Source organism: Neopelma chrysocephalum, unplaced genomic scaffold (assembly GCF_003984885.1).
Source record: "Neopelma chrysocephalum unplaced genomic scaffold, ASM398488v2 Primary Assembly neopelma1_23, whole genome shotgun sequence".
Classification (NCBI taxonomy): Eukaryota; Metazoa; Chordata; class Aves; order Passeriformes; family Pipridae; genus Neopelma; species Neopelma chrysocephalum.
Window position 1 is genome coordinate 4,052,982 of NW_020897691.1, and position 16,242 is coordinate 4,069,223.

The window sequence follows — 16,242 nt, forward strand, 5'->3', positions numbered from 1 at the left end:
CTTAAAAGAAGGCCCTGACTGTGGAACATAGAGATCTAGACTTTGCTAAAACAAAAGATGTTCTAGACCTAGATGTACTGCTGAAACACAGCTCCAGTATGACTGAAGCAACATCTGAGGCAACGCAGGGCAGCCCTCTCACAGCAGGGGTACCAGGATCTTGTCCCAGCTCTACCATTATATTACCTGATCTCTCTGTGCTTGACCCTGCCATGTTGCAAAGTGAGGATAAAGATACTCACTTCACCATTACAAAGTGACTGAGTCTTGCAGAGTAAATATGCTGGCTTGATTATATTATACAAGATTTCAATAAAATGTTCCATTAGTCCTTTGGGCAAAACAGTAAGATTTAGATCTGGTTACACATGCATAAGCTTGCTGGATTCAGGTAGAACCAGACATTCATAGTGTTGTTCTGGTCATCAGAAAACAGCTAATAAATTTATAAAGGAAACTTGTGTCAGTTATGAAACTCAAACTGTTACACTGTTTTACCTGACAGCAGCATGCATCCTTGAGAGAGAGAAGGTGGAACACGAGGCTTACAGAATTTCACAGCTTCAGCAATTTTCCTGAGTTACAGAAAGAAGAAAGTAAAGTTTTCAACTAAAATTAAATCACTCCAGACAAGACTGAAACAGAACATACTAGACATATACCTATATTTGCAATTTAGTCCTGTAGCAGACAAGACTAATTAGCTATTTTCACTTTGTGAGGCCAAAGGCAAAAACATACTCCCAGAAGATCCTGTCATAGCTATTTGCAGGGAATGTACAAGGCTGAAGGTTTTTCAAATACAGAGATACTATAACAATGGGCCACTTGAAGGATATCAGAACCACATCGACTTTTACCATATTCATGATTTACTGAGCTGAGCAATTGCTGATGACTGCAGCAAAACAACTCAACAAGAGACAAACACTGTTTCGTACTGAGAAAAGTTTCTCAGATGCCAGAATGACTCATGCTGTTCACGTTCATTTTTTTTCCACTCCAGTCAAGAATGACCACACAGTGTCCTCTAAACCTTTACATGCCACTTCTTCCCGGCTTATATCAGGGTAAAAATGAATCACAAGGGCCCCTTCTTTTTCAATAATAAGTGAAAAAGGGACACTTTCCCACTGACTTATTTCCAATAAGAAAGATATGAAATGCTCCTTCTGACTAGCCAGGACTAGCACCAGTTGTATGGCATTCCTAGATCTTCTGTTCAGGCATTTCCACAACACATCCACACAACTTCCTTCCTTCTAGCACCTTAAGTTTCACCTTGTGGTTAAGATTGCCAGAAGGAGAAAGAACCTACAGCACAAGAATGCAGAGATGGGAAGTCTATTCTATCCAACAGTATAGAGGAAGAAGTAATTCCAACACAATTTTAGATGACAAAACCACAGAGGTATAATCCTTGTTTGAGCCATGCCTCTACTCATTCTTCATGATACACACAACTACGAAAGCCAGGTTGTTCCCATTCCATATATTGCTGCTACTGGCATTGAAGTGATCCATCTTTTCAGGAAACCCTAAGACAAGCCATGGAATATTGTTCTACAGAAACAGCACTTAGTTTACTTCTCAGTCCACCATAAGCTGTAGCACATGAGGTACCTGATATGTGCTGGTGTAGTACCACAGCAACCTCCAACTATGTTGACCAAACCATCCAAAGCAAAAGTCTGTAAAAGGGAAGGAAAGAGAATTTTGTTCCAAGTTAATAAAGGTATCTTTTTAAATATATATATATATTTAAATGTTTTTCTCAATCTGTTAAGCAATTCAGGGAGATCACAAGAAAAGCACTAAATTAAAAAAAACAAAACAATCAGCACTATATCTTCTCTTTAGGATTTGTTTTGAGACGTGGATTCCCAAGGCTAACCAGCAATTTCAACATCCAATTTTAAGAAACTACATTTGAATTTGGCCTACTTTATACTGAAGCCCCAGATGAAAACTTGGATGAGTATCAAAAACTAGTCATACTATATTATAAAAGGGCATTAACATGCAGCAAATACTGTGTTCTCACTGACACACTGCAGCTCCAGACACACAGTTCTGTCTGCACAGATCAAATGGCATGTGGAAGGACACCCTGCACTGGAACACCACCAATATCAGTGGTTCCTGTACACACAACTCGGTAAAATCCTGCCAGGTTCATAAAAAACGCTCAGCTTTTTGAACAACTCCCAAATGTAAAAGCAAGAACATAGGAGTGCAATGAGTAACATCTACAGATCAAGTTGCAGGAAAGCTTAGTGTATGACATGAAATTAAGTAGGGTTTTCAGAGTCTCCTAAGTAGTTTAGTCCTAATGTGATATCTCAAATCACTATCAGCAAATTGTCTATAAATAATCCAATTGACACATATAGCCACCTGAAGAAAAAAAACCAAATCACAGTACTGTAACAGATATGCATAGAATACAAGCAAAAGTTCTTATCTACTAGTATGTCAGATATGACAAACTCACAAGAAGTATTTCATACCTTTATATGCTTGGCAGTCACTTCTGGAGTTTCATCATAACCACCAAAAGTATTGGGGAGACCTTGAAACATGATTTTTTTAGTATTACAACTTGTTTAAAGCCCACAAGAACAGAACTGAATTCCATAAAAGGCACATTTAAAGTAGTTACAATCATAAGAAGACTAAAATGCCTCATCACCCTTGCAATCCTTACTCAACAGGTTATTAATTATTCAAGAAAGCATTCTGGGTTCACCGTCATAGAACTAACAACAGTTACTTTCAGCAGTTTAAAATATTCCTACTCTCTTTTTAGAAGTAAAAACAATCATCTTTTCAAGCTACTTCAACTCTATTATTGCTAATGAGATGGAACAGGTTAGTTACATTTCATGTGCCTGTAAGCATAGGAACATGTGCACCAACACACCTGCGTTGGGGTAACAGATGATGTAGGCTGTGGTACATTTTCCAATTGTTTCAATGAATGGACGCATTTCAACTGCCCCTAAAGCACAATTTAAGCCAATACTGGAAAATAAATTTTCAAAAATTATGTTGAAGTAAAAACACCTTTTACACACAAGACAGATGAATGTTAGTGCTGGCAACTGCTAACTCCCACAATCATCTAAAACAAAACCAACCTGATCTCCAATTTCTTTAACCATCATCATCAATATAGCAAGACTGCAAAAGGAGAAGCCTCAGGTGGAAGAAAAGTATGAGAGGGAAAGGGGCTGGACTGAATTGAACTGGAAACAGTAAATCAAGATTTCATTTCAAAATCCAGGAGGAAAGTGGCAGCATTTTGACAGCAACTGCAGCAACACGATGGCTCTGTATTTTCTAGGTGAGAGAGAGAACAAGTGGAATGAGAACAACAGATTGGAAAGAAGTCTTGTGCTACAGGAAAAAGTATGAAAAAATGTTGAAAAAGCAAGACCTGCTTCCAGCTGCTAACTCATCATTTTCTTTTGAAATTATACATAAATTATGTCAACCTTGGAAGAGACCAAGAGCCACCCCCAAGATGCCTCATGGCAGCACTAAGCCTGGGCAACTGAATCTGCTGTATCTTAGTAACCAGGACAGCACTACAGCAGAAATATTTTTGAATGAAAAAGCTTCTTAAACAATTTTACCAGTATAAGAGATACAACCACATTTTCTTTAATTCAATGACAGATACACAAATGAGACTTGCACTCAAAATGTCTCCATTTGTATTAAATAGAGAAATTTCTCTTTCAGAAACTATATAAGAGATCTTTTACATACGTTTCCTGATCTTTCCATACCATTCTAGAAACCACCTTATGGGCACTGCAAAACTCTGAAGTGCTCATAGTGCTGCCGGAAGACTATAAGTTTTCTCCTTTCCTGGAATAACAGTCTCAGGCAGGATGCAAACTAACCCACTGAAACAGGAATGGGTAACAGTCACATCTGCCAAATAACTGAGCCACAGAGGCTGCCTTGGAGGTGGCTAAGTTAATTAAGTGTCTGTATACCCACTTAGTTTCACAGAGGTCAAAAGCAATAAAGCTCTGAACAGGACTGGGAGCACAAAATAAGTTTTGACTTTTCCCGTGTTTCCAAGGAGTAGGCAGGGCCTTGGTAAGTGCTCAAGTAGTAGCAATAAATGCTTGCAGTCAGATTCACCTGTTGAACAGAATGACAAATCTTTAAGATCTGAGGGGCTCACAGGAACATCCAAACCCAGGGCCTTGAATATCAGAGTCACAGACCAAGACCAAATAATACACAAACCCCTTCTTCCAATAGCTTAGGAGTGAGGGATTTGTTGTTTTTCTTTGGGGGGGTTGTTATACATGTTTGGGTTTTTAAACATATATATTTGTTTGAATTTTTTAAACAGCCAGCCCTACCTTCAAAGTGCTTTCTCTAATACCTCTCATACTGGCCAGAAAAACTTGACAACGATGCTTTTATTCTCATTGCCCAATTTGATGTTTACGTATATTTGAATCCATCATACAGATCCCCTGGATACAAATTGTATCCACAAGGAATACACAATTCATTATAGCAATGAGGCTCTGGAATTTATTCCAAATGGGAGCTCATCCCTCAAGCTTTTCAAAGCAAAGCAAGGTAAGAATGGTTAGCAAGACTATCCTTATCAAATGCAAGGTATTTCCTACTGTTAAGTCATTCAATTTACAAGCTTTCAGCTCATACTCCCCCACAATACAAACTGCCTGAATGATTACCCATTACAGAGGTTGCTGACACATATATCCATGAGCATGACACAATCCAAGCATTACCTGTCTCAAAACTGTAGCATAGACATGCAAATTCATTCAGAAACAAAAGTAGCTTCTGTGGCCAGTATCATCTCCCCACAGCACTCAACAACATCATGAAAGACGATGTGAGAAAAGCAAACTGTTAACTATGCCTTAAGAACCAGCAGCCTCGAGCCAGATTGCTGGTATGCCATCACTGCTACCCTAGTGTAATAACCATCACACGTTCATCTCAAACATCTCCTCCCTCCCTTGCTCATTTCTTCACAGCAGTCACACATCAACTCCTAAGGCTGCAGAGTGCCCTTGGGACCAATACAAAACCCACATTAGGGCCTGAAACTCAGTGTATGTCTCCTTAATGCTACCACAGTAGAAAAAACCATAGGATCTCAAATAACACATCTGAGCATCTTTCATGGCAAGCCACTTGCCACACATCTTTCAGCACTTAGTAAGCACGGTTCATGAGCTTCTCAGCTACCACCTCTATCAACCAGACATAAAGCTCACACTTTTTAGGGTGGACTCCAAAACAAACTGACTTAAGGATGTCAAATCACACTAAAGAGGGCATACAAAACCTAAATGCAAACATGTGAACACACATAACATGATTCCTAGGATACTACTATTAATCAGCTTTTTCACAATTCTAAAGCCACTCTGTACCAATCTGGCCATAGAAACAACATTGAATGCAATCTGTTCCCACTAAAACCCTTCTGCCACAGTGTTGTATAGTAGCCTTTACATAAATGAGAAACAGGCCCTAAGCATTCAGTCCCATAAGATAGTTTTTATGAAGTATGCTTTAATAAATTCTTGATTTCTTCTCCAGTGCCCTTCTCTTGAGAAGCAAGAGTTAGAGAAAGATTATCTGAGACAGACTTATGCCAAATATGGATCACTAGGCTGTGATGCTGAGAGGAGTCAACTACTACGCTGTTCCAAGAGCCTCCATATGTTACTTCTGGAACACCGTCTGGTCTGGGAAAGTGGAGCCTCAAGGGCAGTCAGGAAAGCTGTGAATGCAGTCTTCTGCTTTTGTATCACTGAGATGACAGATTGCGCAATTTAGCTGGAATTTTGTTGTAAAAACAAACAATGGCTCATCACAATGTGCATGGTGTGCACTACTAACAGTGACTTAGTGATCCTAGATAGAATATTCTAGGAAAAAAAATCTATTTTCTGTGTAAGTTTTTGTGTGACAAACCAACCTGAGAGAAAAAATGGTAAAGAGGGAAGAGGAGGCAAGAAGACAGTAGAACAGGATATAGAAACACAGAAGAATAGGGAAACAGGGAACACTATTCAAATGGACATGCAAAACCTTGTACAATGACCAAATCTGCCACATTATCCATTTGCACAGACCTTAATCTCATGCTTATTTCAACTTTTCTGCCTGAACAGAAAAGAATGCAAGTAAATGGAGGCATCAGGAGCTCTCAAAATAACTATGTGCATCCTTGAGAAAAACACTCAGAGCACATTTTTGTAAGAGTTCAGTAAAAAGAACACTGTAATGATATCTTAACAATTTTCTCATTCAAGACACCCAGAAACATTCCCAGCTGACACTGCTTCCCTCTAAGAAAGAGATGTAAGCCCTGCCTGTACCAGGGATTGGCTCCTCGGACAACCCAAAACCAGTATGAGATAGCAAACTAAAGTTTCAGATTTTGACTTAATTGTGATTTCAGTGTAAACACAAAACCCCAGATTATTTAAAGCAATTAATTAAAAATTCAGCTGACTTTGGAAACATAATTCCTGCTGAGGGAATGACAGCAGAACATGTTAGCAATGCATATGAGTAAATATGATCAGAGTTTGTATAGCTTTCATTTAGATGCAAGCAGGGGGTTAAAATAGAAAAGAATCACAACCTACAGATAACTTACTAAAAGAAGGAATGATACATTTCCTTACCAAAGTGGCTTACTGTGGGAAACACTAATGACAAATGCCTCTCCTGTCTGGCCTGAGAGGGTTCGCCCACTCTTATCCACAATGGTTCCAGAAACCTAAATATTAATTGAATACAAAGAAAGGAGAATTAAATGCACAACAAAATGAAGAACTTAAATGGCTGAACTGCTATAAGTCAAAGCAGAGGGACCCGTGCTCCACTCAAAGGGATAAGACACAACCCAAACAGAAAAATGAAACCTTTTTCTCTCTAGAGATGTTTAAATATTCAGCTAGGGGAAAGCCAAACCTTTGACCAGTCTTCTTTCTCCCTCTCCCCCACTCCTCAGGGGAGCAAAACAAAAAAAAAAAAAAAAAAAAAGAAGAGGGAAAGAAAACTATGAACCACTCAGCAGGCAAGTAGCATGAGTACCATGGTACTATTCTGATGATGGCCCTTGAACTGATCTGCAAGGGTTTGTTGTTTAGGCAGCTATCAGCAGTCACCTTCTCCTCACCCCCCATTCATTTTATTTCAGGTCTCAGGACTGCTATTAAGTTGCTTGGTGGTGGTTGGTGGGAAAGTAGGAAGGTGGTGCTAACCTGAAAAACAAGTTACTCCTTTTGCCACATGGGAACATCAAATGTTGCAACTTGATAGTGGAAATAGAAGTCTTAACCTGTATAATCACACCTCTTTAGCACTATAAAGAAAGAGATGTGCAAATAATAAATAATGTCTCGACCCCAAATAATAACTAAAAAGTTGAGAATTTGTGAGGCATCTGGATGAGCCAGGAAAGCCTTCCTACGTCTAAAAATCTCTTTTTTCCAGAAGATAGAATAAGTTTAGAAGACTCCATGCAAAGGTAAATCCATTATTTATTACAAAACATGCTTTAACATCAATGCTACTTCCCTTCAAAGTACTCAGTCAAGGGAGGTGATCCGTTAAATCCTAGAGAGCTGTGCTAAGGGTTGTACTTCTCAGCAAAACTGAACTGAAAAAGGAGCAAACATGAGGCAACCAAGCTCACAGACCACTCTGTTCAGGACAGTGAAGACAAAGTCAGCTCTATGTAATCAGATAACTCTCCATGCTAAGTGACTTGAATGACAAATAGTGGAAGGTCATCGCTGACTAAGTACAAAGTTGTGAACAGAAGAACAGTTCTACATAATGACACCTCCAAACTAGTCTTTACTGTTCAAGAGGCTAAACTAAGTAACAAAAGAGACTTTTATGAATATAATTTCCATTAGCAGTAAAGTAGAACGTCAGAAACTACAATGAAAGAAATGGAAAAGGTAGAGAACATCGCTAGGCTATGACACAAATCCCTGATGTCTGCACTTTGAATGCTGTATTCTATTGTAATTCCACTCTGACTTGAGGAAGTGGAAAACAAAAGGGGGACAGTAATGAATGAACAGAATGAAGAAGCTAAATAGACAAGAACTCTTCAGGCTGAGAAAAGATGACTAAAGGAAGCTCTCACCAAGGACTGCAAATGCCATGACCATGTAGCAAAGGGAACACAGAACAGTTGCTCATTGTCACTCGGAAGAGACAAACGGCACCCTACAGTACAAGTTATTAGGTGGACTGCCCAAAAGTAAACAAACTTTCAAACTAACACATTCATAACTAACAGGTTATTTTGTGGGTGCCAGGGTCCCACATGGGTTTAAACATAGGTTCAAAGAAGCATTAAACACATTCAACAAGAGGCTACGAACAGATGCAAACTGCAGATCAGAAAGCCTGGGCTGATAACTGCAGAAAACTGGAAGAATACATCAGAACTTTCAAAACAAGTTCATTCTTTTCCTATACTTGTTCCAACACATTCATGACTGGCGATTGTCAGAAAAAAGACACACGAGAGAAAGAATATGGAGTTAGATTTTTCTGCCTTCAAATGGCAACTCATGCTACTTGAAAATATAGCAGACTTTGCTTAATTTCATCCTTCAAGCACTGGTTCTTATTGTCCCTAAGACAGAAAGCCTGAAAAAAAAAATCATCATCAGACCTTTCCTGCAGAAATACAAAGAATGAATACACACTGAAACGAAGTCATTTCTCAGTCTTCAGCTTGATCAGCTGGACAGAGCTACCCAAGGCTGATTTCACAAAGCTCTTCATGTAAGAGGTTTTACTTTCACAATCATGTGAAAAAAGTACATTTCCAATACATTAATTTCCTTCATTTCAAAGCACTTTAATCAACTACCATCTCAGCTTGTTCAGAAATCAAGCTTAAGCATTTGTAAAATATTAAAATATACTTACAAATATGGGTCGGGGAGCATATTCTTCATCAAACAACATCTGGAGTGCAAAAAGAGCTGCCTACAGAAGAATATGTTGCAAAATATTAATTATGTTTTGGGAGTTCTTCAGTTTGTTGTTTGGAGGGTCTTTTGTTTCTGTGGGTTTGCTGCCTTTTTCTTTAATTATTACTTCTTATGGCTGTTTATGCAACTTGCTGTCTTATATGGCCTGCCAGAACTTACTACATTCAAGAAGTTTTACCCTTACCCCCAACATTTTCTAGATGTTCCAAAACACATCTTGATACCAAGTAGAAAGGAAGTATCACAGGGTAACCAAATAAGACCAAGACTATTCTGAAACCAAAATCACATCAGCAAGTACTTCTCCCTCACATCTGCAGCACAACCCTCACCCCAAACATGGTTCTATGTACTATCCTCAGTACACGTTCACTGCCCTTTAGTCTGTTCAGATATCCAGTTCCAAAGAGTTCTAATCCCCACAAATTTTTACAGTAAGAGTGACTGTAAGCGACTCCTTGGAGAGTCCTGAAAATGTCCTGCCTCCTTAGGGTAAGAAAGTTGCATGTGAACAGGAGTTCAGCACAACAGGTTCCTAGCCAAACCTCCATCATGACTGGTCAAATCTACAAAGGATAAGTCATGCCACTGAATACATTAATAAGCCTGTGGCAAAAGTCTAAAGAAATGCCATGTGCACATCCAGCCAGACTTTTCCATGTAAAATTGCAAGCCAGTTTTAAGCACCCTAATCCACCACCTGCACTGAGCAGTTATTAGATAAAGAAGGAGGTGTCAAAATCACATGAAACGTGGCATATTTCAACATTTTCTTCCTTCTCTTTTACCCTTCTAAGCCTCTACTCCAATTGTTCTTTTTTAAACCTGATGTCAGAGTTCCCCCAAAAAAACACCTTTTAATAGAACTGTCTTACAAGCCTTCGCACACCTGCAACCAGACACACTGGACATTCCCTCTCCAGTGTGCATCACAAGCATCCCTTCGGCAGAGAAGCTTACATTGAAAAATACAAACATCAGATGCTATTGGAGATGGTTTGCAATACAGCAGAGCTTCTGGGAATAAGCAGACAGCTGGCACAGACAGCCAGAATGATATAAATGGCACATATTAAAAGGCAAAGGAAGTATTCTGGAAAAGGCTGATTAAAAGCCATCTCCTCATATTCTACCCATTTGCTATCAACTGAAGAGTCTTTTCATGTATTTAGTAAGCACCAGCTGATAGCTCTTAAAAAATTTCCTTACTTCCAGAAGCCTCACCTTAGCATTGGCAGTATCAAATATAGTTTCCACTAACAAGATATCAACTCCTCCATCCAAAAGTCCTTTGGCTTGTTCCTTATAGGCTTCGACCAGTTCATCAAAAGCTGTAAAACAGGAAGGATGTTAATTTCATCTGAAGGTATCTCTTACAAGACCACCGCCTAAGTTAAATAATTCAATGGTTATAAATACTTATGTTCCTGTAATCTGGTCTCTCCACAGATGGTGACACAGATAGTGTCCTGTTTGTTGGACCCATGGCTCCAGCAACATATCTCCTAATTCCTAAACAAAGACATGGGAGGGGGAAAAAAGGGAAGAAAAAGATAAAAGGAAAAATAAGGAAACTAAACAATTTACCTCTGGCTTTACAATGACAGTTAATATAAAATATCTCCAAGGACACCAAGACATGCATATCATTCAGACAGAAGAACATCTATGAAAAGGGCAATTGGCTCAATGAATTTTTCTTCTAAGAATCATTTGTCTCTGACACAGGAAACTACACTGAATTACTTTAAATGCACAGCACAGAACTGTCCTGGCATTTTTCACTAGACAACCTTATTTGAATATTCCAGCATGTGCCATAAAAAACTCTACTTTTTGAAAGCATATTTCAAATCTTACATTCTTATTGCATACCATAAATCACATCAGTAAGGTGTTATCTGGACAGCAGCAGCACTGTTAGCTTGAAACACAGTTTGATTGTAGAATACAAAAAATTACTAGAAATTACAGAAATTACTAGTCTTTGAAAGACAGTATTGCCTACAGCAATAAATGAGCTAAAATCCCCTTCACATAATGCCTGGAAGATAAAAGACTGAACATTTACAGATGACAGTCACATACTAAGATCGTTCCAGTAGCTGCTGAATAAAGTTAAACCACTAGCCATACACTAGGATTAACTGGTAATCCATGTTTACCTACAATCAGCTATCCTAGTGCCGTACAAATCTAAGGAACTTCTAACGGTTCCTGCTGAGTTTATTTTCTCTAAAACACATCTGAAGATGTGTATCACCCACAGTCTAAAACAGGCACAGGACAGCTATCCTGCATAACCCATTAAGGACCAGATCCTTCAAACATGATGAAATTAGTGTGATATGAATAGAGATATAAAATTGCTGCTACTGTGTCTAACTTGCAGACATGCAGAGTCTCGTTATGTCCCCATCATGTAAAATATCAAGCTATCCTCTTGTTAGCAACATTTCAAAGATTGTAGTGAAACAGTCAAACCCACAAATGAGTAAAAAATTAAAATAAATACTGCTTACCTGTCTGAGCAGTTACAGTGTCTGCTGCTTTTCTGGCTACCTGTGCAGAGACTCTGTTTAACCGATATGCCTGGAACAATTCCAGAAAATTACTGAGCAACATTTAGTTGAGTACAGTCTAAGTCATTCTCAAAGAAACACAACACTTCATTCAGTAGCTCACTGTACACTCTGACGGCTCTCCAGGTCACACAAATATATATAAGCACTATTACAGTGTTTCAAAAGGAACAGCTCTATACATCTCAGCAACACAGTTACATGGCAGGTCTCATCCCACACATGCCCCAGCCAACAACTGCTAAACATGAAATTTCAATCTGTAAGGTACTGATTAAATCCTGCTGAAGTCGACAGAAGCTGAAGAACAGGACTTTGATGATAAAATTAACCTACTTTTAAATTCACTTTTTATTCAAGCAGCATATTACCAAGTATTTTCTTTCACATATTTCTTCAAATTCTCAAAACAACAAAGAATAAGTATGACAAATGTAAGCTAGAAAGGACTTCTACACACACCAACACAAACAACACACAAGTTGTGCTTCCAAGAAAAAAGCAGTTACCTTGTGGTATGTTGGAAGGACTGAAGCAAAACATCCCTGTTCAGAGAACTGATTCTGTGAATGCTCAAACAAAATCTAGGACTAATTACTATTGCCTTCATCAACAAGAAGCACACTATATCTGTGAAACACAGCAAGTACAATTGTTCACAGCAGTGGAAATGAGCTACGACCCCATCAAATGGCTCAAGAGGCAGCATACAGCCAATAAACACAATACCAATGAACTCTGGGGCTATGCTAATCTTGGCTGCTGATAGGAAAAAAAACTTTTTAATATCTTAATATGTAAATAGTTCAGCATTCTTACCAAATACTCAAGGCCATAGTCAGCCTGTGCAACTCGGGTGCTGCTGAAAGTGTTAGTTTCAATGATGTCAGCGCCTGACAGCAAGTATTCCTGCAAGACATGAAAGAAAAAAGCTCCAAGACCTCCAGACATGAGACACAGAATGAAACTAGCCCAATTCCTTTGTCCCATTCAGTTGACAAAAAGTCACAAATCATCTCCTAATTCAAGGCAGATCAAACTCTAAAGGCCTTATTCAAAATCACAGGGCCAAAGCTATGGTAATGTTCCACGGAACCAATTTTCAGAATTTCAGTGTCAGCCACACTTTTCTATTAACAAGTGACATTTATAGAGTCACCTCTGCCACAAAGTCCAGCACCTGGAGCACATTCTAGATTCCTGCACACAGTCCAATTCCCACTAGCAATCAAGGGCTGCTGTGGGCAGTCTCAGAATTCCAGTTCAACAACAACAGAAAAGATTAGAAATTTTAAATGTTCTGAAGGGAGCTGTACAGCACAAGAGCATATCGGGACAGAATACAAGCTTACAAGAATTAGGTTTTGTGCACATCTTATTTAAAGTTTAACTAATGGCCAAGATTCACAAAACATTTAAGTCTTCTGCTCCACTTTGGTTGTCTAATTCCCACTGAAATAAACCGAAATCAATGCAAACTGAAATATTCTTGCAGATTCTTTCCTGCATTTTTATAACCTCTATCAGTTGCCCTCTCCCATCCCTAACTTCTCTTTCTGATCCCTTTGAATGCTTACATGATCCCTGCGTATTCAAGGAAACTAAAACATTTGAAGTGCTAGTAAGTCAAAAATACCGATGCAGCCATTAAACATAAACCACTCAGACTTTCCTATAAGAGTAAGATAAACTCAGTGAGTTCAACACTGCAAATAGTCTTCATCCAACTGACAGCAGAAAATAATTAAACTTGCTTTAAAACATATTTTTCTGCAAACAAATATGCTTTCTCACAGCTCCTCCTGAAAACATATGAAAGTACCTACAAATAACTATATGAAAATATACAAGCTCTTACATGTCCACTAATAACCAAGCAATTAAGCTTCTGAAAAACATCTAAACATGTTAAATGTGTCCATTTTTTACTAGATTTTGTTTAGTTCAGAAAAGTCATTTTAGCAAAAGCTCTTCGACTTTACTGTCTACCACCGTAGAAGGAAATATGCTCAAATGAGGAAGATAATTTTTGCCTTTGAAAATATATCACATCTCTTACCTCTGAATCTGTCTTTGCCAGACAAGGTACAGCTAACACTTACTTTTCAAGTTACTGATACCTGTGAGATCTGACTCACTGAGTCATTAATTAAATTAAAAAAAAAAATCCACCCACCATACATATAGTGGGATCATAGCTACTTTGTAGAAATATTTTCATCTATTATTTCAAGTTCCTTCTGTCCAGTTCTCAGAAGAAATAACCACTGGTAGCTGTAAAATATGAAGTCATCACCTACTGCTCAGAAAGCACCTGACCCAATAGCTGCTGCAGGCATGGGGACCACAAAAGACTTCTTTTTTTAACGCTCTTCCTAAAGCACCTGTAATTGGCCATCGGAGAGATAACAGCAGGCTACCTGGTTTGACTGAATACATACATTCTCAAGTCACATCACTACTGTTCCACTAAACCTGCAAAATTCAGCTGTTAAAGCAGTTTATCCTATTAAAACCACAAACTAATATAAAGTCCAAGGTTCCTGACCACTACATTTCAGTTGATAGTGTAGGGACGGAACTCAGTCTACAAACACTTCCTCCTGAAATTTTTATAGGTCAAAGGCTGATTCTTTCCAGCTCATCATTCTTAAAATCCAAAGAATGACAGTTAGGATGTAAACAAAAACATAGAGATTACCTATTAAGTTTAACAAACATAAGCCAAATACCACTCTCATCAGTGAAATACAGATCTTGTTAATAAATAATTGGAAAAACCCAGAATAGATGTGAAGCTTCAACTGAATAACAAATAGCTGCATTCAAGCTATTTCAATTATTACAGTAAGACCTACAAATACCTGCAGCTCAATAAATACAAGACTTAGGAAGTTGTTTTTTAAAGTCTAATTGAAGACAGGAAAATAATGAAATCTGTTTGCAAACTCCTAATCATCAGCAGTTTAGACTGTTTTATCCTCTGGGCCACACATTAGTATTCTAGGGAAAAACCAAGAATACGGAAGCACGTATACTCATTAGGAAGCCCATACACTCATTAACTATGGAGAGGCCTGCTTCGGGCTGCCACATTTAACAGCTCTTTAATACGCAATTATAGAAATGCATCTAGAATTCAGATATGTCCTAGTTAGATGCATTTCTAGTGCTGGCTGAGGAGAAAAAAAGGAAATAAAAATGAAATAACACAGAATCTACAATTAATAGAAATACATTAGGGACATAAGTCAAAAAGGGATTTAAAAACAGCACTGCCTGGGTGACATCAGGAACCAAGACACGAATGCTATGCTCACACAACCAGAACAGTCAAATCTGCTCATTCTTTTTCGCATGGTTACTTCTCTTCCCTATCCCCGACAGATGCAGGAGAGCCAGTAGCCTGTGGTATGGAAAAGGCGAGTGCAGATGCCAAATTCTCCCTCCTTCTCTTGTCAAGAGACAGAAATCAGAACCACCTACCTTGTGTATGTCACAGATTATATCAGGTTGAGTTATACTAAGAAGGTCATTATTGCCTTTTAAAGGCCTGGAATGATCTTTAAATTCATGCCCTCGGAAATCCTCTTCTGACAGGGCACGTTGCTGAATCATGGTCCCCATGCCTCCATCCAGAACCATTATTCGCTCCTGCAGAATGGATTCAATTTCATCTTCCACACTTTTTTGGGGATCTGTTGTAAGAAAATTAACCAAATATTTAAGTAGTTCTGAAATGCTCTATCTATACACTTGTGCAACCTGAGCTCTTCCCATTCAAGAAATGGAATAAAATAACTAATCCTCTACTGAAATCAGAAGTAATTGGTTTACTTCACCTACAGTTCCAATAACCTGATGTCAGGTAACAGCTGCATCTATCTAAATAGAATTAAACTCAATCGGTCCTTTACTTAAGTACAGTCACCTGCACACAATCAACCACAGATAAAATTATTATCAAAAGTTCACAAGGCCATACATCAAACTCTCTATATAAACTTCCACCAGAGCAACATTTGAGCAGCAGTGCAGAGCTGTCCTTTGGTAGAGACATCAGACTGTAAGTGCTATGCAAGTGCAAACCAGAAATTACTAAACTTCATTAAAAAAGAACCACACCTACTTTAATTGTCTGTATTATAATGATAGAAAAAGAGAAATAAACTGAACAAGCAAAAACAAGTCTTCAACTGAGTCCCAAATTCACTCAGGTCCCAAATAACAACATGGCAAATGCCAAGATACGCCAACAGATAACAGCCAAGCTTTACTTTCTTTTACGCAAACACAGCAAGACATTTTTCTCCTCCACAATAACACCAGAAGAAAACAAAGCAGGCAAATCGCATGCTAATTACAAGATACTTGACAGGGTAAATCTAACCATGACTGAAACAGAAAACTGTAGAAATTTCAGTGCTACCATTCAAGATCCCAAACAAAGACCATTCCAAACATTAGAGAAAAAGCCAGAACTATAATCAGAGGCATAAAAAACTCCAACCAAGCAACCAACCAACCAAAACCAAACAATAAAACAAAAAACCCAACCAACCACAAAAAAGAAAACAAGACCACAACAAAAGAAAACAAGACCACAACAAAAG

At 38.4% G+C, this 16,242-nt stretch overlaps 1 protein-coding gene across 5 annotated transcripts in view; it reads right to left on the bottom strand.

The window, feature by feature from the left end:
• Window positions 1-16,242, bottom strand: part of MTR (5-methyltetrahydrofolate-homocysteine methyltransferase) — a 50,724-nt gene that overhangs the window by 29,638 nt on the left and 4,844 nt on the right. For 2 of the 5 annotated variants that reach the window (XM_027684689.1, XM_027684696.1), the window contains exons 2-12: window positions 15,116-15,327; window positions 12,449-12,538; window positions 11,570-11,639; window positions 10,467-10,559; window positions 10,272-10,378; window positions 8,983-9,042; window positions 6,708-6,802; window positions 2,924-3,024; window positions 2,511-2,572; window positions 1,624-1,691; window positions 499-575 (exon numbers count right to left, since the gene is read on the bottom strand). In XM_027684689.1, coding sequence (XP_027540490.1) covers window positions 499-575; window positions 1,624-1,691; window positions 2,511-2,572; window positions 2,924-3,024; window positions 6,708-6,802; window positions 8,983-9,042; window positions 10,272-10,378; window positions 10,467-10,559; window positions 11,570-11,639; window positions 12,449-12,538; window positions 15,116-15,327 — 1,035 coding nt within the window. Of the gene's footprint in view, window positions 1-498; window positions 576-1,623; window positions 1,692-2,510; window positions 2,573-2,923; window positions 3,025-3,140; window positions 3,340-6,707; window positions 6,803-8,982; window positions 9,043-10,271; window positions 10,379-10,466; window positions 10,560-11,569; window positions 11,640-12,448; window positions 12,539-15,115; window positions 15,328-16,242 lie in introns of those variants that run through there. The other 3 variants (XM_027684702.1, XM_027684711.1, XM_027684721.1) reach the window with 3 other exon arrangements.